The 24,809-nt window shown below is 46.8% G+C and overlaps 2 protein-coding genes across 6 annotated transcripts; one reads left to right on the plus strand and one right to left on the minus strand.

Moving 5' to 3' along the window:
• Positions 1-342: 342 nt before the first annotated feature.
• On the plus strand, positions 343-23,425 carry LOC133405462 (protein IWS1 homolog). Of its 5 annotated transcripts, none has more exons than XM_061682430.1 (17): positions 343-1,088; positions 1,392-1,474; positions 2,525-3,182; positions 3,364-3,423; positions 4,196-4,418; positions 5,648-5,705; positions 6,300-6,406; positions 7,169-7,319; positions 7,392-7,474; positions 7,826-7,955; positions 9,875-9,992; positions 10,073-10,184; positions 12,698-12,754; positions 13,289-13,400; positions 14,784-16,776; positions 18,592-22,409; positions 22,488-23,425. In XM_061682430.1, the coding sequence occupies exons 1-15, from the start codon at positions 1,046-1,048 to the stop codon at positions 14,907-14,909; spliced, it is 2,121 nt and encodes a 706-aa protein (XP_061538414.1). In that variant the 5' UTR covers positions 343-1,045; the 3' UTR covers positions 14,910-16,776; positions 18,592-22,409; positions 22,488-23,425. The 5 variants fall into 5 exon arrangements, with proteins under 5 accessions (XP_061538414.1, XP_061538413.1, XP_061538415.1 ...); XM_061682429.1 differs by having other exon boundaries at positions 18,592-19,449; positions 22,289-23,425; XM_061682431.1 differs by having other exon boundaries at positions 14,784-16,208; positions 16,535-16,776; positions 18,592-23,425.
• Positions 16,381-21,682, minus strand: LOC133405372 (uncharacterized). Its single transcript, XM_061682247.1, has 6 exons — positions 21,571-21,682; positions 20,560-20,813; positions 19,358-19,447; positions 18,609-18,805; positions 16,634-16,743; positions 16,381-16,569 (listed from the first exon to the last, which is right to left on the minus strand). Exons 1-5 carry the CDS (start codon positions 21,680-21,682, stop codon positions 16,659-16,661), a joined length of 738 nt encoding a protein of 245 aa, XP_061538231.1. The 3' UTR covers positions 16,381-16,569; positions 16,634-16,658.
• Positions 23,426-24,809: the final 1,384 nt, after the last annotated feature.

The following is a 24,809-nucleotide window of genomic DNA, read 5'->3' on the forward strand; positions in this document are numbered from 1 at the left end:
GTTTGGGAACCAATCCTACAGTCAATTGGTAAATCCGCTTCCTTTGAGGAAATTAACTATGTTGTAGAAAACCCTTTTGAGTTTTTCTCCCCTGAGATAAGAGCTACCTCTTCAGTGGACATTTAAAAACTCTTAATAAAATCTTTCGACAGGCATTCCAGTTTGGATTGATGAAACCCTGACGTCATAAACGTTACCGTAGCTGCCGTTTGACGTCATGACGCAAAACGCGGTGAAAACAGGTGGAAAGCAACGTTTACACCGGAACGGAAGTTCAAGCAGGTAGAGTCACAGATATGGTTTGGTTATACGTCACGCCCATTTTGAGCTCCGTGCCGACTGCGACGCGAAGCTAGAGAAGTCGAAGTCACCGTGTGTGTGTGTGTGTGTGAGCGTGTGTGCGCGCGCGCGCGCGCGTATGTGTGTGTGTGTGTGTGTGTGTGTGTGTGTGTGTGTGTACGGCAAGAAAACCAAAAGACCAACGATGCCATATACGGTTGCGTAAAACGGCGTACAATTACGACAAGGGAACTGTGAGTCTGTTTCACGTGGAAAAAAATAATAAATAAATAAATATATATTCTTATCATTTAAAAAAAATGCTTTTTATTGATATCATACGCTTTGGGGTTGATAAACAGTAACCCTCATAATAATCGATTGCGGAATAAAACGTTACGACTTTATTTCCGTGTCCATGCATTGCTTTCTCTGGGAACGTCGACCTCTCCAACATGGCCGACAGGTAGGCACGTTGGTAAGCCGGGCTGTTTCACTTGCGCCATCATATCTATGGGTAGATTGCCTAATTTGGCTTCTTGTTTGGTGCGTCATTATAAGGCGCCGGTTACGTTTGCGCATGCGCATATGACCGTCCCGCTCCATTTTGGCTCGCCTTCTTCTTCCAACAAGCGGCGGCTACCGTGGGGGTAGCGGAAGCCAACTGTCTTCTTTTCGTCTAAGTTCCGTGTTGATAAAGCGTGGATAGCATAATAGTTGTCGCGCGTGCTTTTCGTCTCAACTGCGAGCCGTCTTCGTCTGAAAAATGGACGGAGAAGAGGACGACTTCATGTCCGGGAGCCACTCCGGTAAACACTTTTGTCCTCTTTGATACATAACAAGCTCACCCAGTTACCTCCGAATTCGAAATCTCATTTACACTCAATGTTGTTTTTTTTTTTTTTAACCACGCCTTTCTTGACCTAGTTACCCCCTCCCTCCAAAAAAAAAAAGTAATTTATTGCAGGCAAGAAGTGTCTGACCGCTAATAAGTACAATAGCAGGAAATACTCAGGAAACTGTACAATATTACATTATCATAACATATCACCTTTGAGATTATTTTTGGTCCAGTCGCCCCTAAAATCTGTCAAAGTCTTTTTGATCCGCAGACGACGGAGGCGGAACTCCAGTCCAGGATGAACATCTGGCATCAGACGGCGAGGACGCGAGCAGCAACAAACATCGTTCTGAGGTCAGAAGCACGGCAACAGTGTGTGGCCGGAAAAAGGGGCAAAGCAAAGTGCCGGTGCCCTTTGGCAGGAAAACTAATGGCAATTTTACAATGGGGATTTGCAAATTGGGGAGGCGCAACTGTATTTAAAAACCAAACAAAGTGAATATTCTTGGGAAAAAAGTTACACATTTCAAAAAGGATCTGTCTGGAAAAACAACTGCGTCCATCCATTTTCCGTACCGCTTCTCCTCACGCGGGTCGAGGCTGTGCCGGCGCCTATCCCGGCCGACTCTGGGCACCCTGAACTGGTCGCCAGGGCACATCTAGACAAACCATCCTCCGCACTCACATTCACACCATACCGTCGCCATAAACGAGGGATTACGTTAACTGTATTGCGGCGTCGTACCAGAAAGGAAAGCGCCGATTTCGATGAGCAGACGCACAAAAGGAGCCCGGCGGCACAGTCTCCACCCAGCAAAAGACAAAATTCATTTCTGCGCAATGTTGGATTGTGTATTTACACAAGTCGTACATTCCAAAAATCATATTTTCAAGACAAACGTATGTTTTCAAATAAGCGGTATTTCAATAAAAGTAGTATATTTCTGTAAAATGTGGTCTTGTACAGTGGAAGCTGGGTTTACAAATTCAAGCGTTCATGAACAGAGGTCATGTTTCCCGTCGAAATAAATTAAAAATCAATTAATCCGTTCTAGTCACACAATGAAGTTATATTTAGTTAAAAATAAAAAAATGAGTACAAACACTTTATGATGATGAAACAGCACGGCATGTTCGCTAGCTAATCGCTGCGCGACGTCTTGACCTTTTTTGCACACGGTACGCGTTGAGAACCGCGTTGCGTTGTGGGACGCGGTGGACGTTTGGGCCAGCGCGTCCACGGTGAATGTAAACAAGGCTACAAAGGACTGCTTGTTAAAGTGTGCGCAAACCAACGTCATTTTGGTGGGGAAATTGTCGTTCGGAAACCGCGTTACTGCGCATGCGATGTTATTCGTGAGTACGTGGTCAACGAAGACGCGACGTCATCGTTTGCGTCATCAGGACGAGGGCAGCGACGACGAGGACGCGTCCTACGACAAACGCCGGGAAGACAGCGAGTCCGACGACGACGACGCCCGGCGAGACGCCGGCAGCGACTCTGAGGCGGAAGCGCCCGTTCGCCGCCGCGACGACGACCGGGGGAGCGGCTCCGACGAGGAACCTCCGAGGACCGCCGTCAGCGACGACGACTCTGTGGGCAAACGCGGGATGAGCGCGTCAGCGGACGAGGCGCCGGTCAAACGCGCCGCCTCGGACGACGAGGAGGGCGAGGCGTCCTCCTCCGCCCGGCGCAGAGGGAGCGGCTCGGACAGGGAGGAGGACGGAGGCCCGGCGGCGGCGGCGGCGAGCGACTCTGACAACGAGGACGCCAAAGCCAAATCCCCCGCCGACAGTGACTCTGACACGGAGACGCCGGCCAGGCGCAAGGCGCCGGCCGACTCCGGCGACGAGTCGGACACGCGGCCGAGGGGGGGCGACGAGCGGGCGGGAGGCGAGCGGAAGGCCGTCGTGCGGTCAGACAGCGACGACGACGACGACGACCACAAGGAGGACGGCGGCGGCGAGGGGGGGAAGGACGCCCCCGACGTGGCGGGAAGTGACGGAGACGCGCGCGAGGCGCGGAAAACCTCGGACAACAGCGACGACGACGAGCCGCCAGGTAATCCACTCGACGCGCTGAAGACCTCCCCCGAGGCTTCGACCTTTCGTATGCAGGAAAGTTCAAGTGACAGATGACGTCCCGATTGAAGGGAACGGCACGTCACGATCAATCAATCAATCAATCAATCAATCAATCACTCACTCAGTCATTGATGAAGGCTTGCATGCTCGCGTTGCAGTGAAGAGGAAGAAGGCCGTCCTCTCAGACAGCGACGAAGACGAGCGGGCTGGCAAAGCGGGTGAGGCTTTCTTCAATTCGTTTGTCCCATGAAATCAGCGGGTCAAATATGCAAATAAGGAAATGAGAAATATCTGTGAAGTACATTTTTAACAAAGTTAACATTTTTTTTTTTTTAATGTATTTTAATAATTGTTTAAAACAGAGCAAAATGTATTCCTCAATATTAGTAATAGTATTAAATGAATATAATAAGGGCTGCAACTGATTAATGTAATAATGGATTATGATCTGTCAATAATTGTTTTCATTAAGTGACGAATTGGATTAAGACAAATCTTTTCCATCCTTTTATTCCAAAAAAGGAACACGATTTCAAATTGACGATTACGATGAGGACGCATCGCTCCGTAACATCCGTCAGAAAATCTGCAAAAATGTTGATCATTTTCCAAAGTGAAAGCAGATGTTGACAAACGTCTTATTTGGGGAAAAACACAAAGATAATCGGTCTGCTTTTCAAATTCCGAGGATTTGGACAAGTAAAACGAATAATCCATTTTCAAAGTGGTTGTTGATTAATTTGATAACTGATTAGTTGCTGATTAATTGATGAATTGTTGCGCCTCTACATTTAACCGTTTTTATATTCGTTTCAAGTGAAATTTCCCCCTAAATTTTAGTTAAAAATGAGAATCGATCGTTTTAATGTTAAAAGAAACGATTTTACATCGTTTTAATCCACCGTTCCACACTTATTCTTTATCAATATTACGATTGGGTTTGTTTTAAAAATCAAAAGTTTTCCATCCCCGTTCCGGTCGTGTCCGCAGCCGTCAAGAGGAGTCGCGCGGTTTCCGACGACGACTCCGACAGCGACGGCGAGTCGGGCGGGATCGATAAGAGCATGGCGGCCAAGCTCCGAGAGCTCGGCTCGGACAGCGGCAGCGACGACGACGGCGGCGGCGGCGGCGGGCGCGCCGAGGCCGCGGCCGAGGACAAGGACGAGAAGGCGCTCTTTGGGAGCGACAGCGACGACGACGACAACCAGGAGGAGTGAGTGAATAACTCGAATAATTCATTTACATTCAAACAATAAAGAAATAAAAAGTTGACATCTTTGCCACAAAGCTTGGCGGTGATCGTTTTTCCACATGGGCCAAATGTTTCCGTGGACTCAAAGGCTAACCGTTAGCCGGTAATCAGCCTGCCTACTTGACGTTCTCATTGGCTGACTCTCATGTCGCTCACCAGGCCAGGCCACGCCTTTTAAAGCCACACACGTTCAACCTCTACAATACTACAGTTTAGGAGAGGACGACGCTGACCCCAGGTGGACAAAAATAATACCTGCACCTCACGTGCATATTTTGTAGTGGTATTTGTGTCTAATAATGCAAAATCAATTTGTATCCGACTACTTAAACGACTGCGACAATAATGAATACACACATTTGATAGCCGCATCCCTACAATATTCACACACATCCAATCTTCTTTTTCTCCAGTGGGATTTTTTTCTTTTTCTTTTCTTCAATTACTGTAGTTCAAAGCGCATCCTCGCTAACATGGCTGCAAGCTAAGAGGATCTATTTGCATGTTCACGGTCAGTCTTGCCAACGTAGCGACTTTTCCGACACCTCTCGCGAGTTTTTGTTTCGCTTTTGTTTTTTCAAAAGAGGATCTTCAGTTCCCGCGAGGAAGGGAACAGCACGAGTGGAATCGTTTTTCTCGTCGAGTCCGCCCGATGACCATCGCGGTGTCAATCGCTGCACGACTCTTGCGCAAGGGCAGGAAAAAAAGCAAAACCTGTTTTGAATAATATTTCCTGGTTTTCTCCAAGCCGAGACAGAACCCAATGGACTAGTATTGGGAATCTGAATTGAATTTGGGGGGCGGTGGGTAGCTCATATATGGCACAACCCTACAAACAAGTCAACTTTGTTTGACTTCAGCTCGGGTTTACACACCCCGTGGACCAGCGAAAATCAAATGACAGCAAAAAGAATAAAACCCCCAAATATTTCCCAGTATAAACCAGCAAATGCGTTGAAAGCGCAGCACAGAAAGTGGTTCCTTCTCCATCTTTGTGAGTGATTGAAAATCGCAAAATATACAAAGCCAACAATACAGACAACATTTTTGTTTGGAAAATGCGTTCGGTCGCACAATGCATTTATTACACTGTTGTTTATTGACCTTGGGTAGATTGGCAACAAGTGATTTAATGGTAGTTTGCACACTGAAGTCAAATATCTCCCATCTGGTCCTTGTGTGTCTTTCAGGAAAATGATCGCAGACATCTTCGGGGAGTCTGGAGACGAGGACGAGGAAGAGTTCACGGTGAGCGCGACACGGAGGCGATCTCCACCCCTGGTGTACCGAGAAACCATTTTGAATGTGTTCATGCTTATGAACAAACCCGACATCTTGGGAGCGGAAAAGATTGCCGACGCCGATGCGTGCGTCGCGTGACAGTCGCACATCGAAGAAGACATTCACTTCGGTCAACATTCACGTGCTTCTTTTATGTGCTGCATTTTCCCATGTAAAACGTATTCATGGGACATGGCATCAGTGTGCAAAAGTCTTAAGGCCAGTGTTAGCTTTATTTTGTTTTCATGAATTCAATGTTTTGAAATCGTCTTTTTTCACAGCTTTACGCAACACACAAAAAACAATTTTCAACAACTTGGTTGAAGGAAAATGCGTTTTGGTTAGCATCAGGATACAGGAATGTATTTCCGCCATTTTAGTCTGAAGTAAGATGAAGGTTTTTGCTACTTTTAAATGCGCTTTGCGTCACCCCCTATTATTTTTTTTAAATTTTATTTGTTTGTTTTTTTCTGTGCGTGTGCGCGCACGCCCGCATGTCCGACATATGTAGGGATGAGCAGATGCTACATGCTAATGCTACATCCGTGTTTGTGCGCGCAGGGCTTCAACCAGGAGGACCTGGAGGGCGCAAAGAAGGAGGCCAAGGAGAAGCGGCAGGAGCCGGACGACTCGGACTCCGACGAGGGCGTCCGGCGCAGGGGCCAAGAGTGCGTCGCACGTGCACCCGGCACAACCAAAGTCCGGCCGGGGGGCCGCTTGTGGCCCGCCGCACATTCTAATCGGAATATTTCAAAGCGGCCCGCATTGAAAGGTTAAAATGTTGGAAGATAGCGCACTGTTTCAAATATTACCAATAATGTCGTACAAATGTATGTTCCAAGATGGCACTTTTTTAAAAACACATTTTTCTGTACCAAAGTTGATCACAATTTCTTAAATTTAAAATAAAAAAACATTACAGTTCATTTTTTTAAAGTTGAATGTTATGAAGACTTATTTAAAATATTTTTAATGTAACAATGTGTCAATTGTTTTTATTGAAAATAAGAAATTATATTTGACACTTATTTAGTTTTGCTGCAGTTATTTTAATGATATAAAAAATTGGCACACAATTTTTGTATTTAACAAAAAGAGTAAAGTTCCGTTTGAGACAAATTTTTCAGACGTTGAACGTTATAAGAAACACTTATTTTAAGTATTTTAATATAAAGGATGACAACATGTGACCATTGAAGTTGAATACAAGATAAGCAATTTTAAATGTAACGAAATCCGCTACTACACCAATAGGACCTTTTTGCTTCGTCACCACCAAGAACGTCAACCTGCGATTAAGACGGATTTTGTTCGTTAACCGTGTTGAACTGCTTTGCGTATCTGCGGCATGTTTTCTGAACGCGAGGTAAAGTGGCCCTCGGTGGAAAAGGCGACGAGGCGTTTTATCGTTTTGCCGCTTGTCTCCTCAGCACCAGCTTCATGTCCGACTTCGACATCATGCTGGCTCGCAAGAAGGCCATGAGCGGCAAGCGGCGGCGCCACCGAGACGGCGGAACGTTTATCAGCGACGCCGACGACGTGGTCAGCGCCATGATCGCCAAGATGAACGAGGCCGCGGAGGTCTGGCCGGCAAATTCCCAAATCCCTAGAAGCCTGACGAGTCCCAACTTGGTTGTGTTCGTCTTGTTCCAGGAAGACAGAACCCTGAACAGTGCCAAGAAGCCGGCGCTGAAGAAGCTCACTCTGCTGCCTCAAGTGGTCATGCACCTGAAAAAGTATTTTGTCTTTTTTGGATTTTAGAGACTGTTCAGGTAGCCTCCATCTCAGTAAAGTAGAATGTCAAAAGCTTAATTTATGGAGTTCAGTTCAAAAAGTGAAAGTCATTATAGAGTGCGCTACACACGCTCTGTGAATTATTTCATGTATTTTTTTGAAATGTGTATAATTTGAATGGTATCGATTTACAGCGGACGTAAACCCGAAATTCAAATATTACGTAACAGTCCAGAAACTATGAAACGTTGCGAATGGAGTAATTACACAGGAGTTTTCCCTCTGAAGTGTCGCCGTGAGACAGGTGGGTAGAAGTGTCAGCTTACCCAAAGTTGTGTCGTGCGGCTGCTCAGGCAGGACCTGAAGGAGACGTTCATCGACAGCGGCGTCATGTCGGCCATCAAAGAGTGGATCAGCCCGCTTCCCGACAAATCGCTGCCGGCGCTCCGGATCCGAGAGGAGCTGCTCAGGATCCTGCAGGAAGTGAGTGCGCACCAGCCTGAAGGTCTGCGTCAAATCTTACAAATGATCAGACGCGTCGGGGCGCCGACACGTCACTCGCAGTCCGATAGGAAATTCTGGTCCACCAGGAGGGGGAAGCAGTGCACCGTCAACACTGTGCATAGTGGGGATGGGGCGCCGCTGACCTCGACTCGGGACGTTGTGAGTCGGTGGGGAGAATACTTCGAAAACCTCCTCAGTGCCACCGACGCGACTTCCCGTGAGGAAGCAGAGTCTGGGTTCTCTGAGGCGGGCTGTCCTATCTCTGGGGTCGAGGTCACCGAGGTGGTTCAAAAGCTCCTCGGTGGCAAGGCCCCGGGGGTGGATGAGATTCGCCCGGAGTTCCTCGAGGCTCTGGAAGTTGTGGGGTTGTCCTGGTTGACTCGCCTCTGCGACATCGCGTGGACATCGGGGACAGTGCCTCTGGATTGGCAGACTGGGGTGGTGGGCCCCCTTTTTAAGAAGGGGGACTGGAGGGTGTGTTCCAACTACAGGGGGAATCACACTCCTCAGCCTCGCCGGTAAGGTCTATTCAGGGGTGCCGGGGAGGAGGGTCCGTCGGGAAGTCGAATCTCAGATTCAGGAGGAGCCGTGTGGTTTTCGTCCTGGCCGTGGACCAGTGGACCGGCTCTACAACCTCGGCGGGGTCCTCGAGGGTGCGTGGGAGTTCGCCCAACCAGTGTACGTGTATTTTGTGGACTTGGAGAAGGCGTTCGACCGTGTCCCTCGGGGAGTCGTGCGGGGGGTGCTTCGGGAGTACGGGGTACCGAACCCTCTGATGCGGGCTGTTCGGTCCCCGTACGAGCGGAGTCAAGAGTTTGATCCGCATATCCGGCAGTAAGTCTGACTCGTTCCCGGTGAGGGTTGGACTCCGCCAAGGCTGCCCTTTGTCACCGATTCTGTTCATAACCTTTATGGGCAGAATTTCAAAGCGCAGCCGAGGCGTAGAGGGGGACCGGTTTGGTAGCCTCACTATTGCATCTCTGCTTTTTGCAGATGATGCGCTTCTGTTGGCTTCATCAAGCCGCGATCTCCGACTCTCACCGGAGCGCTTCGCAGCCGAGTGCGAAGCGGCCGGGATGAGAATCGGCACCTCCGAATCCGAGACCGTGGTCCTCGATCGGAAAAAGGCGGCGTGCCCCCTCCGGGTCGGGGATGAGATCCTGCCCCGAGAGGAGGAGTTCCAGTATCTCGGGGTCTCGTTCACGAGCGAGCGAAGAACGGAACGGGAGATCGACAGGCGGATCGGTGCGGCGTCTGCAGTGATGCGGACTTTTAATCGGTCCGTTGTGGTGAAGAAGGAGCTAAGCCGAAAGGCAAAGTTCTCGATTTAGCGGTCGATCTCCGTTCCTAGAAGAACAAGATCCTCGAAGCAAGCGGCCGAAATGTGTTTCTTCCGCAGGGTGTCCGGGCTCTCCCTTAGAGATTGAGTGAGAAGAAGCCCGATCATCCGGGAGGGGCTCAAGAGTTCAGCCGCTGCTCCTCCGCTTTGAGAGGAGCCAGATGTGGTGGCTCGGGCGTTTGATTCGGGTGCCTCCCCGCTGAGGTGTTCCGGGCACGTCCCACCGGGAGGAGACCCCGCGGGCGACCAAGGTCACGCTGGAGAGACTGCGTCTCCCGGCTGGACCGGAAACGCCTCGGGATTCCCCCGGAAGAGCTGGACGAAGTGGCTGGGCAGAGGGAAGTCTGAGCGTCCCTGCTTAAGCTGCTGTCCCAGCGACCCGACCTCGGATAAGCGGAAGAAAGTGGATGGATGGATGTGCAGGCTAACACCGTTACTGTGATGTTAACATTGAAATATACCGTTTGCGGGAGTAAACGTGTAAAAGTCATCAAATCAGCGGCTGGAGTCCCGTGGCGATCCCGACGTTATCCCTCCCGTTGCCTTCTTCGCTCCTCAGCTGCCGAGCGTCAGTCAGGAGACGCTGAAGCACAGCGGGATCGGCCGCGCCGTCATGTTCCTGTACAAGCACCCCAAAGAGTCGCGATCCAACAAAGACCTGGCGCTCAAGCTCATCAGTAAGAACCCCTCGCCGCGCCGCCGCCTCCTTCCCGCTCCTTCTTGCCGTCAAGCTCCCTCCCCGTTGCGTGCGTGGCAGACGAGTGGTCGCGACCCATCTTCGGCCTGACGTCCGACTACAAGGGGATGACGCGAGAGGAGCGGCAGCAGCGGGACCTGGACCAGCAGATGCCTCAGCGCAGGCGACTCAGGTAGCCACCGCCGCTTACGTCCCGCTTCTAGGCCGCACTTCCTGCCTCAATATTTCACCTTTAATACGTTGGAGTCCTCACATCGTCACCGTCGTCACCGTCACGTTCCACACCGCATTAGGGCCTTCAAATAAAACCGAATGAATGCCGTTTTTGGCTCAACAAAACTGGCCACAAAATCGATTGTGTGTTTGTTCAGTTTTCTTTCAAATCTAAAAGTATTTGTGACTCCAAACTTTTGGACGGAAGTCTGTGTAAAGATGATCCTTAATGAATGAACATTTTCAATGTTCGACAATTGAAATAAGTCGTCAAACTGCAAAGCTCGGCTGCGCCGTTTGTCTTTTGCCGGCTCGTCTCGTCTCGTGTCGCGTGGAGTCGCTCAGGTGAGGCAAGGCGACCTCTGCGAAAATAGTCGCGGCACGGGAGCGCGTGGCTCGGCTCGCGAGCTCCCGTCGTGCGAGTTCATCGCCGCCTTTGCGTAGCGAACACAATCTCGATTGCCTTCCACCGGGCTCCTTTCTTGTCATACGCAAAACGACGTGAAAATGATTCCGCTCTGTTTGTTAGCAGCAATTGAAGGACCAAAAGCGTCCAGATGGCCTACGTTTCACTAACCGGTTCTCTTTGTGTGTTTTTTGCTCAAGAAAATGAAACTGGCAGTCATTACCAATAATACCAATCCGTTGTGGCGCCATGGGTCAATGAGTAATTGCCCTCGGGAATGGCAATTTTCATCATCTCGATCGGTACGCTGCCGTGTGATGGTGGTGTGGCGTCAGCGATGGAACCGAACACCGAATCGGTTGCATAGGACATAGGAACGTACTCTACCGGTATTGTAACGTGGCAATATATACTCATATTTTCTATAGTTGCTGTCGAGCAGAAGCCGAAAATGACTGGCCGGTCAATTTTGGGGGGATATTTTTCTTTTTCCAGAACTATGGAACAAGTGCCAATGTTGACAGCATTACAGAGTTATTACCGATAACTTTGAAGTTGCTTGCGGTGGAAAGACGCTAAACATAGCGACCGAATGGCCAAGTGCGTAACACTGATTCTGCTTATTTAAACCAGCTCCACTCTGTTGTTAGCGAAAGCAGTGCATATCGGCAGGCATGCGCTTTCAACTAAGGAAACCACTCAAAAATCTGATTTATTTAAAAAAAAAAAAAAAAAAAAATGGAGAGCGAGGAAATCACCCTGACACATAAGTTCCAATTGATGGATGACTCGGCCAGCTCTGCGTTCCGGTGTCTGCTGTCCTCCTTTCTTAGCTCCCTCCATCTCTTTCCCCCTCTCCCTCCTCTCGGTCCTCTCAGTCGGCCTCAGAAAGCGGAGAGGGCGGAGGAAGCGGACGTCTTCTCTCCACCCGGCAGGTTCTGTCATCGCCATCGTCGCGCATGTTACATGTGGACAACACACACTTGGAAAATTTAGAAGTCCAAATTTTGAGGAGTTTTAAGCGGGTTGCTCGCACTGGAGTAACCGTTGTGTGATGAAACAGGCGGGTCGCTGCATGTTCTCCAACGCGCGCGTCCGCCGTCGCAAGTCTGAAGTGTGACATGAGTGCTACACGGTGGAGCCTTGGTTTTGGTTATTAATCTCCAGGTGAAACAATTCTTCGACAACTAATCGATTATCAAATTAATTCAAAACTATTTCGATCATCGATGAATCGTTTCGATACCTCGTGGAACTTAAAATTGTCCAACTTGTCGGAAATTCAGCCTCTCAACAGTAAATATTCTCCGATTTCTGTCGTCTTCCGTGAAAGCAGACTGATTATACTTTGCGTGTTTAAGGAAGACATTTGCAAACATCTGCTTTTACTTTGGAAAACAAATATCAACATTTTTCTGACAGATCTTACGAACCAAACCAGGAACTGAATCATTTGTGCATATTTTGCACTCTCAATTTGATTCAACGTCCTGTTTTTGGATGAATGGATGAAAATGAAAAACGTTTATCCAAATCATCGAGTAATTGATTGAATTACTTGACAGATGAAATAATGATTACAACAATCATTAGGTGCAGTCCTAGATTTATCCATTCCAAAAAGTCGGACTTGAACCAAATCGTACAAAAACCAAAGAAAGATTTCCCATAGGAAATAATGTAACTCCAATTCATCTGTTCCAGACACCCCAAAAAATACATTTTATAGAGAATAACTATATTTTAACATCGAGAAAGCAATGTAAATTATGTATGACTGACGAAATGGATAAATGAACATGAAACGTCACTTTTACCGAGATTGAACATAATAAAAACTGAGCAGATGTATGAAAAGTGGGCCAAAGTTTTGCCGAGAAAAAACAAAAAAAAACCAAATGCCACACGAAAAGCGAGCGTCCATCGTAAGTCAAGGAGGTCCAAACGCCCGAGCGGAAGCTCGACGTCGCCGGCGGTTCTCGTGCGACGTCACGCCGGCAGCGGACAATAACCGCACGAGTCCGCGTCCACGCTGACCTCGTCGTCTTCCTCTTTTGTCTGCGCAGTTCCGGTGGACAGACTCCCCGCCGGGACCTTGAGAAACAGCTGACGGGAGAGGAGAAGTAAGATTCCACCGCCGGTGTTGTTTCGGGGTGATCTGCTGCTCCTGTTGCCGTGGTAACAAGTGTCGTTTGAGAAGCGACGACGGCTCCGTCGCCGTCACGGATGCCCCGATTATCGCTTTGTCCGCGCAGAGTACGCCTACTTACATTTGAGTACTCGGTAATGCCATTGTGACGAAAATATTTTGGCTAAAGGCATGTTCAAAACACCAACTTTTTGAACATATGGCAATGTTTCACTCAGAGAAAGAGAGAGAGAGAAGACTTTTTAGAGTCACAACACAAAGAATAAATCCCATATTACAAAAGAAAAAGAATCATTACAACTGTGATCCAGCATTCCAATACAAAGTCTTTATAATACTGTACAGAAAGGAAATAAGCACATGCGCACACACGGCTGACATGTGCCAGGCTGGCAAAGCGCCACATACAATATTGGCACAAATCCTGGTATCAGACATTCACATGACTTGACGTATTGTTGGAAATGTTGACTTCTCCTCATCGCTCTGCGTGCGCTCGCGTCCGCAGAGCGCTGCGACCGGGCGACCCGGGCTTCTGCGCCAGGGCCCGAGTACCGATGCCCTCCAACAAAGACTACGTCGTGCGGCCCAAATGGAACGTGGAGATGGAGTCCAGCAGGGTGAGCGCTTTGACAATCTTAATCGTCGCTATTCAATGAAGATATGGAGACTGTACTGTAACCGTAAAACCAAGTTGAGCATTGGGGTCTTTGACTCCGTACGCTAATTAAGCTTTTCAGAATCAGAATCAGAATCCTCTTTATTTGCCAAGTATGTCCAAAACACACAAGGGAATTTTTGTAGCTCGTTTGGGGGGGCTGAAGCACCCCTAAAATGAATCCCAGCGCCCTTCAAGTTTGAGATCAAACAAGGCAATGTTTCGAAACAACCTCGAACATTTACAACCGCAGTAATGTAATATTTGAGCAACAAGAGTACAGCACTGTTGCCTCCAAATGGTTTGCTCCTGCAATTCTATCCCATTTTGCAAATGAATTCCAGCACCCCGAAGCCCGTCATCCTCCAGACATGAAACTAAATGGGGGTGCGGCAAGGAAGTTACTGGGAGCGAAAAACCGCATGAATGCGTTTGTATCGGTTGTTTTGCGATAGTGTTGGAAGCCGAGAGAATAGGAATAATCTTCTCGACTTCTCATCACCGTGTACGTAAACCTCGTGTTTTTGTCTTCACGGGTGTCCGAAGGGGTCTTCAAAAGCTTCAAATATTTATCCAATTTGAGGTGTTTTAAGTCTTGAAAATGATTTGGAAAAGTCTAAATTAGGTCATACTAAAAACTACTCACTTCAACAAGTAGTGTAATATTTTGTCTGACGGTAGCCTTATCTATTTGTCGTTCGCAAGCGAAATAGAACTCTCCACTCTCAAGTTTGTTGAGTTTAGATTTAGGAACTTTTTGTTCATAAACCCAGCTACCTCAGTCTAAAATGGCAAAAACAATAGTAGCACTTTATCACTCATAAGTTAGGCATTTTGGAACCAGTTTTAATGTCAAATTGCGATTTATTGAATGATTTTATGTACTTGTTGACATGTCTTGTCTCTGTTTTAAATCACCTACCAAGGGACTACGAATGTAAATTAGCTGTTGCTAACTTTGGCACAAGTATTGTACTGGCGTTCATTAATGTGCGTTGTGCCCTTCAATTAAATGATACTTTATATCATACATTGAAATTATGTTTACAAAATGCCCTTTTAAGGCATTCCTAGTGGTCATATGCAAATAGGTGGCATTCAAAGTTTGTTAAACTGGCTTAAAAAAATCTCACCTGGTGCCGTGATATTCCTTGTCCCGCTAAGTAGGATTTGATTTTAAGGCTATCTCTTTTACGGGAGTGCGGATGGATCATCATGTGAAAATGCATTCGGAAAGATGCAATGTTTCGAGGCAACGTTGACAAACCGGGAAGTGAATGCCGATTCGGCTTCGGAGCCATGGTTAGTGTTGAAAATGAAGGTCGGAAGCCGTGTTTCCCCGCAGGGTTCCGTGAAGAAGGGGATGTCCCGGGTGGACAAGCAGATGCGTCGCTTCGCAGACATCCGCCGCCTCACCAAGACGGGACACGCCGTGAAAATCAGCGTGGAGGGAAACCGCATGCCGCTATAGGATTGCTTTTCTTTTCTTTACTCTTCTTGATTTTGTTTGTTTGTTTGTTTGTTTGTTTGGTTGGCGCAGCTCGTCACAAAAGTGAGCGCTCGCTCTGTCGTTTTTAATTGCCATCCGTGAAGCCCGGCCGCTCGGTCACACGGTCTCCGTCGATGTCATCGGAAGTTCAAATATGTCATCTGCGGTGTTCTAAAAGATGAGCGTGTCGCATAGTGGTCTCTCGAAAGAGATGCCTCAAATTCAACAGGAAGTCACCAGTGATGTCACATCAGGTCTCCTCGACAAGGCTGATGATGTCCCAGATCGTCCAAGGTCCGCTTGGAGAACCTTCGTGTGCTCTGTTCTGGGTCCAGGATGCTTTTCTTAATAAAAAAAAAATAATAATAATAAAAAAACAACAACAACAACTGGCCTCTTTCTGTCACGCATACGTACATGACACCGTTGTTATGATAATATGATCTGTTCGTGTCTATCATGTTAACATCTGGGAAGACTGAAGATGAACAGATTGTTACCAGAACGACGTATCCGACTTGTTCTTAGACCAGGACATTTGTAATGGAGATTATTCTCAATGAGGCTTTCCTGTTCAAACAAACAAACAAACAAACAAAAAAATACTGTGTGACTGGAAATTCCCCCATTGTACCTAAAGTAACCACCCTGATCCACTGGGTTTAAAAAAAGAACACTGATAAACGATCAGTATAAAAAAAATCAGTATAATACTAACCAAACCTTATGATAAGATGGATATTTTATTTAAAACGCACCATAAGAAGTTGAGGTTTCCAATGTGACGTCATTGTAACGGAAATCATTCCCACGACCGGCGAGTGAAAAGTAGAAAAGGAAGCAATTAGCAACGTACACTTACGTGCTTAGAAAAACACAACATCATTCATGAAGCACAACGGTAAGTTGGAAATAACTTGTGAAATAATGCTTTTGTGCTTCCAACTTGAAGGCTCGAATACAAATTGTGGCGGTGGTGTTGTTAGCTAGCACAAGCTAGCTCAATTCAGTGGAACATCCGGGTACAAAATGATTTGTATATCTGCTCCGGACCCCCACGTGAAGATTAAAAACAATAATAATAATCACTTAACAGTTCTGCTTGTACTCTTTATGGTGTGCTCCGATCATCTCGACACGCAAGACCAAACACCACCGATCTCGAATCTAGTCTTGCAAGACTGAGCAAAAGCCAGGAAGAAGAAACATAACACAATATGTCGGGCGCATGTTTCGACAAAGGTGTTTTCATTCCCAGCCGCTTCCTTGTTCCTCAGTCAGGTCAGTCGAACACGCAAATACAAAATGAGTACACTCGCAAGGAGCCGCTGTTGGCCACAGTTCAACCCAACTCCAGCGCCTGATTCCACTCACTAGGCCACGCCCCTTTAAGGCACACATCCAACATGCATACTGCATATATGTCCGGTAAATACATGTCACAAATCCCCTTTTTTTTTTTTTTTAACATATTCTCTTTAATGTGTTGATACAATACAGTGCTCTTTTATTGTATTATTTATTGTTTGGTAGGCAGGAACAGATTTGGAAACATTCATTTTGTGTTTCAAGTATAACAAAGATTGAGTTGACTGCTGGACTTCCAGGTTGGCGATCTTGGCGGCCGCTGATTGGCTGAGGCCTAGGACAAGAGGCAGTGCTTACTCGGTCACATTGTCCAAATGAGCGACGCTGTCATGCGGTACCTCGAGCGGCCGGAGGTGGCGTTGCCTAGCCTCTTGCGCTTGGAAGGCGTGTCATCCCGATCCTGTCCACGGGAGGAAGGCTGAGGCGTCGCCGTGGCAACGCAATCACGCTGACAGCCACGCAGACGACAACAACACTTCAGGTACTACACAACATCGTGTTACACTCACTTTCTTTAGGACGTCGTAGTAACACACCACAAGAAGTATTAGGGACGCTCTGGGGGAAAAACAAATACTCTGCAACAACAAAGTTAGAATCTTACAAAAAGAATCATTTTTCTAACCAAAATCTCGGAGGAGGCGAGCGTAGTCAAATTTTAACAAAGAAAAGTCACGCTACGCGCATAAGATTACTTTTATTTATTTTTTTATCCAAATATGACTTATTCTAAAAATGCAACTGTTTATGTTACTCTAAAAAGATTATGATTACTATTCTTTTAAATGCAGCATTTTTCTACGATGACTAATTTTACCTCTTAATGCGATGTTTTTCTCTGAAAAATACGACTATCCTCAATACCTTACTTTTTTCCCTCAGAGATAAAATACGACTTTCTCAAAAAACAACATTTTTCTCACAACATAAAAAATACAACTATATATATTTTTTCAACTTTATCCTCAAAAGGTGACAACTTTCTCACTTGAAAATTTTGACTTTTTCCTCAAACTACCATAAAGAATTCAACTTAAAAATAATTATAAAGACGTTAGCTTTGAAAGATTGTTTTTTTTCTTAAAAAACATTTTTAAATGCAGTTTTTCTAAAAAGAAAAAGATGATCCCTGACTTTTTTCTCTCAATACGGTGCTTTTCTCGGAAATATAAGACAATCGCTTACTTTTTTTCCTCCTTTTTTTGCATCTTGATTTTGAAGACAAAAAAAATTAAACTAAGATAAAAAAAATTTCTCAAATGTACAACCTTTTTTCTCCAAAATACAGGCTACCACCTTTTTCCTCCTGAAATGTGATGCTTTTCTCTGAAAAAAAGTATCACTTCATTCTCAAAACTTTGAAATTTTCCCTGGGGAAAAAAAATGATAAAATGAATATTTTATTCTTGAAAAACACAACCCTTCCCATAAGGTTTGAACTTTTTTCACTTGTTTTTCAAAATACAAATTCTCCAAAGAATACATATTTCCCCAAAATCTTGCATCATGAAAGATCGATTCTCTTCAAGAAAAGGCAACAATTCTTTTTAAATGCAGCAGTACAAATACAATATTTTTTTTCTTGAAAAATGAGTTTTTTCTTACAAATGTTAAAAACACAACTATATTCTCATTACATTTTCCCCAAAGATACAATTTAAGTCTGATAAGATTAGAACCTTTCCACTAAAAATGTTTTCGCAATCTGCCACTTTTCTTGAATGAGAATACAAAAAAGATGTTACTCTTAAAAGATGATTCTATTTCCTCTATAAAAAAAATGTTATGAAATGCAAAATTTTTCTAAGAAGAAAAATGACTATCAATATTAGATTACCACATTTTCTTCGATTAATATGATGCTTTCTCAGGAAAAAATGACTATTCTCAAAACGTTGTTTCTCTGCAAAGAATAAGAGTAAAATATGACTGAAATTTATTGTCAAAAATATATATACCCTTTTAGCTTTTTTTTTTTCTCAAATTAAAAGTTCTTGAAAAAATACATTTTCAAAGGTGGGTACATTTTCTCTTAAAAAGCAACTACTGTCTCTCCATGAGATTACTACTCGAGAAATATTGTGTTTTCTCTCCAAAACACAATATTTTCTCGACGACAATCTTACAACTTTTAAAGTCGTGATTGCAACAAAAACTAGTTTCGAATGGAAATTCTCAGAAGAATCAAGTCTTATAATTGTTTGTAAAGGTAGAAGTTTTGTGAGAATATCGATTTTTTTTTCCAGACAAGGAAAAAAAAAAGTCACACAATTTTTTTCCCCCCTGTTTTTTTCAGCGTGTTCTGACCCGTACCCGTCGGCCGCACGTTTGGCGGCGGCGCCGGCGGAAAGTCGATCCAACCGGTTCGGCGGCGGCGCGTTCGCCTTCCTCTTGGGCTCCGTCACGCCGTTCTCCGCCTTCGCGCGGCGATCCGCCCGCAGCGGCTCGATGCCGCCCGCGCGGGCCGACGAGGCGGGCGCGGACCTCGTGGAGGCGGCGCCGTCTACATGCTGGAAACGCCAACACAACACGACGCAGATGGGTGGCATCAGGCTAGTTGCAAGGTGCGTTTGCGCTTTGTTGGATTATTCATAATGAGATATTTTTGACATAAATATCAATATGCACCACTTTTTTTAAGTGTTAATATTTTCAAATGATCGTTTCTACAACATTCCTAGGAAATCACAATGTCCCATCACTGGCGCGCAAGTATTAGAACAGGTCGGCGAGCGCCATGTTGGAATTAATTGTCATTAAATAAAAATTGTTTTTTTAAATATATTTATATATATATTTATATATATATATATATATATATATATATATATATATAAATTCACTTATTCATAGATTTTTTTGGGGGTGGGCAGCGGGGGCGGCGCATGGGTGTCCCCCGTTTTTTTTGCGGAAACCCCTCGCTTCTGCTAGCGCACGGCAAATTGACACCACAGCGGTCATGCCTTCTGTCTCTGATAGGTTGTTGTTCTCCGGGCGCAGTGGTTTCCCTGCAAACTCTGACTATAATTATCTTGCTAGCGTGCGCGCGTGTGTTTTCCAACCTGTTGCGGTAGCGGGAGCCGGCGGCCGTCGCGCTGGGCCACGTTGACGGACAGCAGACAGATGACGAGCAGCGAGCCGCACACGCGCATCTGTGAGCGAGCGCACAACCGTCACTCTTCACACCTAGCGCCTGCCTGTTAGCATATTAGCCTACGAACACATTTGCGCTGCATGCTAACACCTGGAGCAGAATCCACGCACGCACGCACACACACACACAGAGTCCACTTTTAGCTCTGCTGACGGGGATGAGTATTGTCCAGCAACATCCGGCTAATTTTAGCATTTTCCATCCCCGCAAATAAACGCCTTTTGACTGTCCAAAAAAACGAGACACCCCCCCACCCGAGGCACACACGCACGCACGCACGCACGCACGCACACACATGGGCAAAGACACATGCCGGCAACATCAAACACAATTCTTGATGACGCACAAGTTACACACACACAAGTCAATTGTTCCATTCACAAAAATGCGCCGGTCTTGCCAGACTTTCATCTTCAACATCAGCCAAACTTTATGAAAGATGTTAAGTAAGTTTTGTATGAAGAGTGACATTCAAATTTACACTGGGGAAAAGCAAAACTTTGAATTGACTGAACTGGAACACTGTTCATCACTTGCACAGGATTCAAATCATTTCGAGTGATGTTATTGGATTACTTTGGAGGGAATAGGGGCAACATTTTGTCGTCATCTTGCAAACACTTCAATCACGTGCAACCGAAAAGTTAAAATACACGTTATGAGACTGGGGAAGACGTTCTTCTTCTTTTTTCAAAAAACGTCCGGGTATGGCAAAAGACAATCTCCGCTCAATTGCCTTACATGGGTAAAGAAAGGTTCAAGACAAATAATATAGTTTGTGTATTTTCTTGCGTAAAATGATTACGTGACATGAAGAGACACGTGCTGAGTGACACCCGTGTCCGCGCTTCAGGAGAAGTTCCGAATATTGTTATGAATATGGAAACAACACCAACACGCCGACATCAAATCATGCAGAAAAACTGCGAGGATTTGTGTCTAAAAATGGTCAAATGTCAACTGGCATTTGCAAAATCGTTGCTCCGATCAACGAACAGCGCAAGTCTTGTTGAAACGACATCAAAGTCGAGCGATCAAACTGAATTGAAAAGACAAAAAGCGGAACGGCACACGCAGAGACAGACGCGCGCGCGCGCGCACGTGTCTTACCTCCAGCGTGTCGTCCGTTGTGTCGCCGCCTGCGGACTCCACGTCAGGTTTTATAGCAGCCGCCCGCCCGTCCTCCCTCGTGACCTCGCTTCCTGTGCGGGCGTCACTTAGCCTGAACTGCAACCGCAGCTTTCCTCCCTCGTCTCCTTTCCTTTCCCTCGTGTCCTCGTCCCCTCCGACTTTGAAGACTACGATGACGCTCGCGCATCCAAAGCACGAACTCCTCCGGCATCGATCGACCTGAGCCGAAGCAGCTGTGAGGATTTGGTTGGGTTTGCTTTGGTTTTATCAACCGAAAGCGCAAAAGTCAGATTATTATTGCTGTCGTAGATTTTCAGGACTTCGGTCACTGATTTGACAGCGCGGCATCCCGTGAGGGCCGAGTTTCAAAACAATGTTTTTTGAACTCATTTTCATGAATGTATTGATTCAAGCTGCGACAATCGATCCATTAACGACGAACGGCTTATCAAATGAATCAACGACTGTTTTGATCATCGATTACGGGTAATCGTTTAGAGAGCTCGTCGAACTGCAAATTGTCCAAATGGTCGCAAATCTCAACAGTAAATTTCTCTCGTCCTCCACGTTTGCAGGCTGATTATCTTTTGTGTTGAATCTAAAGAAGTCTTGTGCTAACATCTTCGTTTACTTTGGAAAACAAAGATCGATATTTTTGCCGATCTTCGGACGGATGTTACGGACCAAAACCACAAACTGAATCGTCGTCAATTTGTTTGTGTGTATTTTTCACTGTCAATTTTCACTGCCGAAACGTATTTGCCGAAAATAGCCCACAAGTGCATTATTTTTGACTTTTTGGGTGAAAATAAAATGTCACATCGCTGGCACGTGCGAGTTACGAGTTACGAGTTACAGCGTGACGAATCATTTACGATTAAAGTGGCACTCAGCAGATAGCCGTGTTTTGTTTCTAAATACGTTCAATATGTTTGAAGATAAGTGCCGAAAACATGTGACATAACACAAGACCTCGAACAATATACGTACCGCTAAATTGTTGAGCTCCGGCATTAGCATCTTTTTCACCGTTTGAATTTTCCTGATTTTGTGACATCACGGGGCCGGCCGGCGCGTATACTTTCTCGCGCGACTTCGTCATGTCGTTTCGCCGCCTAGCTTCCATGACGAGGCCCTTTTACCATTCGGGCGTGCAGCGAGCGAGCTAACGATGGCTACGCCCGAAAACGCGCCTTCTCCGGATGCGTCACTCGACTGGACTTTTTTGAAGCTCCCAAAAAAACGAGGAAATAAAAAAGTGATGCATTGACAAAATCGCGTCCGTTTGAAAGACACACGCGTCTTTCAAACGGACGCGATTTTGGTTTGTTTGTGTCGCCACGGGCACCGTGCCACCCCCCCGGGGGGCCCGGCGACCTCCGTCTCCTCGTCTCGCTCGCCCACATTGAGAAAACACACCTGCGCTATTAATAGCAGCTAACGCGCCAGTAATGACGGAAATAACCGGGCGGCTAATTGGCGACGACCTTCTCGGGTCGCGCCGATGTCCTTCCACGCCGCACCGCGCTTTTCCTCCCTGGTGCTTTCCTGAATGCATTCATATCAGTTTCCAATTTGCGCACACGCACACACGCACACACGCACACACCCGTTGCTCCTTTCCAAGAAGTGATGTGGGCTCTGACTAATACCTGGGAAAGAGTGCGTCACCTCAGCTTGTTCCTAACGAAGCCACTTTGCTCGGCAGGTTCCGCTTCCGCACCGTGAGCCAGTGGAGAAAGAAAATGATTCAGCTCCGTGTCAGAAATTTGGAGCCCCGGACTTCTTGTGGCTCTGCACACGCAGAACTTTTTTGTGGTCCCGTTCCGGTTTGTAACTCTTAAATCCGATGTAAACTCAACAATCTGTGGTTTTGAACTAATTCCTCTTCTACCTTAACGCTCTAGTGTGGTTCTGACTTCAATCCAATCAACTCTCTGCTTCTGAGGTCCCTGGAACCTCACCTATCTGTGGTCCTGATCCAATCCCCTCGAACGTCAACAATCCCTGGTTGTGAACTAAATGCCTCTTAACCTTACCTTGTGGTTCTGACTTCGATCCCCTTCAACCATCTGTGGTTCTGACTTACAGTGGGTACGGAAAGTATTCAGACCCCCTTAAATTGAAATTGAATCACGAGGTTCTGAACATAACAGCGATAACAGCCCCTACCCGCCATTGAGGACTCGCACGCTGCCAGAACTGAGACAAGGGCGTGCAAAATCCTCTCGGACCCTCCGCGCCCCGGTCACCGGCTCTTCCGGCTCCTTCCCTCAGGTCGGCGCTACCGATCAACGCAAACTAGAACTAGTAGACATTCCGACAGCTTCTTCCCTCTTGCCATCGACGTCTTCAACACCTAACCTCAAATTCCGTTACGACCAGCTGGCAATTATTTGACGTGAGTTGGTTGCCACATTTCTGTGGGGCCAACGATGTAGGACTCGTGCACTCGCTGTCGTCGTCTCGCCACGCTGCACTATTTGCATATACCGGCCGCTCGTGCCAGAGTCGCATCTGCTCCATTTGCACACGGATTGAGGAGCGTCTGCAACATTTGCACAACCGACATCGTCCCAGATGATCGCGCGACTCGTCACTTTAAACCGCATCCGCTCCTTGAAGTCTCGGCGCCCTTTGCGCAACGGTCATTGCGCCGGACTATTGCAATATTCGTCGTTCGAACTGCTCTAAGTGCTGGAGGACTCTGCATCTTTTTGCACAATTGTTTTTTTGTCAATGTCTTTCTGTCCCCAAAGTGTTCTGTCAATTGACCGTCTGTCGTAGTCGAGCGGCTCCGACGACCGGAGACAAATTCCTTGTGTGTTTTGGACATACTTGGCAAATAAAGAGGATTCTGATTCAGATTCTATAAACTGGCTCTTCTCTGTTCATATCCATCTTGTTCGTGTTAGCCGTGGACATCTGCAGAGGCCGCAAGAAAACAATCTTCCCAATTGAGAATCATCGTTCAAATTGCTGAATCGCTCAGCCCAACACACAAAGTCGTCGTGAGCAATGTGATAAAGGAATATGAGCCATTCACGTCGTCAACGTTTTGCTGGTTCCGTGCACTTTGTGGACGTCCAATTCAATTCCAGGACCTGGTGTTGGTTGTGTTTCATCTATTTGTGGATTTAATTGTAACACGATACACACGCACACACACACACACACACACGAGCAGGCGGAAGTATCCAATCTCTCCAGCCGCCGGAACATCTTGTTCGAGCTCAACAAAAAGACGTTTCCAACGCACGGGAATTGGCGCGCGCCGGCAGCGGCCTCACTTGAGCAGCCAATGGGAGGACTCGCAGGCCGGTGATGTCGCCCGCCGCGCGGGTAGGCATGCCGCCGGGCGACACCCGAGCCCTCTCGGCTTTCGCGCGGTGTCGGTAACGTGTCATTACGCCGCTGCGCACGGTGGAAATAATGGGCATGATATAATGTTTGTGGACAAATGTAACAAGACCACAATTCTTCGCAGGAATGAGGGGCGGGACGTCGAAACTCGGATTGGAAGTGAGAAGCGTTCGTGGGGAATATCCCTCGACCGCTTCAATCGTGGGATTACGAACACGATTTCAGTATTCGCGGTAGCGGCGCCGAAATCCTGGCACACGCTGGCGGGGCAAGAGGCCGTGCGCATACGCGATGTTAAGACCGAAGTGGAGATTGCAACCTTTCTACGGAGGTCGGCGCTCTAATTGTCGGGGGGGGGGGGAGCATTCCAGAGTATCGGAGCCCAAATAGAGAAGGCTCTCGAGTCCGGAACCTGCGGCCTTCTTCTTTAATCGTCATTGGGTCTGGGAAGCGCTTTCGGACTCTTTTGTAAATAAAGGAAAAGACAAATCAACTTAACATAACATCAAGTGAAACGTCTTTGCTCTCTGGGTCCCCGACAGGCCGGCGTCTCGCGAGCGGACGAACGTTCGTTTTGACTCGGCGATTCAATTTGACACTTGACGGAGTCGAAGTTTTGGCTTGACGGCAGGTTCTTCGGAGGTGCGTCGGCGTTGTCTCGCTCGCTCTTTCTGGTCGCCTCCGGCTCTCAGCGGGCGACCGTTGTGGGCAGAAAAGGGGTCTCGGCTTAGCTGAGATTAGCGGCAACGAGCCCGCGGCTAATCGGCGCTTTCGCTACGGTCACGCGTACGCACCGAACAGAGAGCAACGTTGGTGTGTGCGCGCGCAGCATTTCTTGCTTGTTTCTGAGGGGGTTGTTCATTTCT

This window comes from Phycodurus eques, chromosome 7, assembly GCF_024500275.1.
Source record: "Phycodurus eques isolate BA_2022a chromosome 7, UOR_Pequ_1.1, whole genome shotgun sequence".
Classification (NCBI taxonomy): domain Eukaryota; kingdom Metazoa; phylum Chordata; class Actinopteri; order Syngnathiformes; family Syngnathidae; genus Phycodurus; species Phycodurus eques.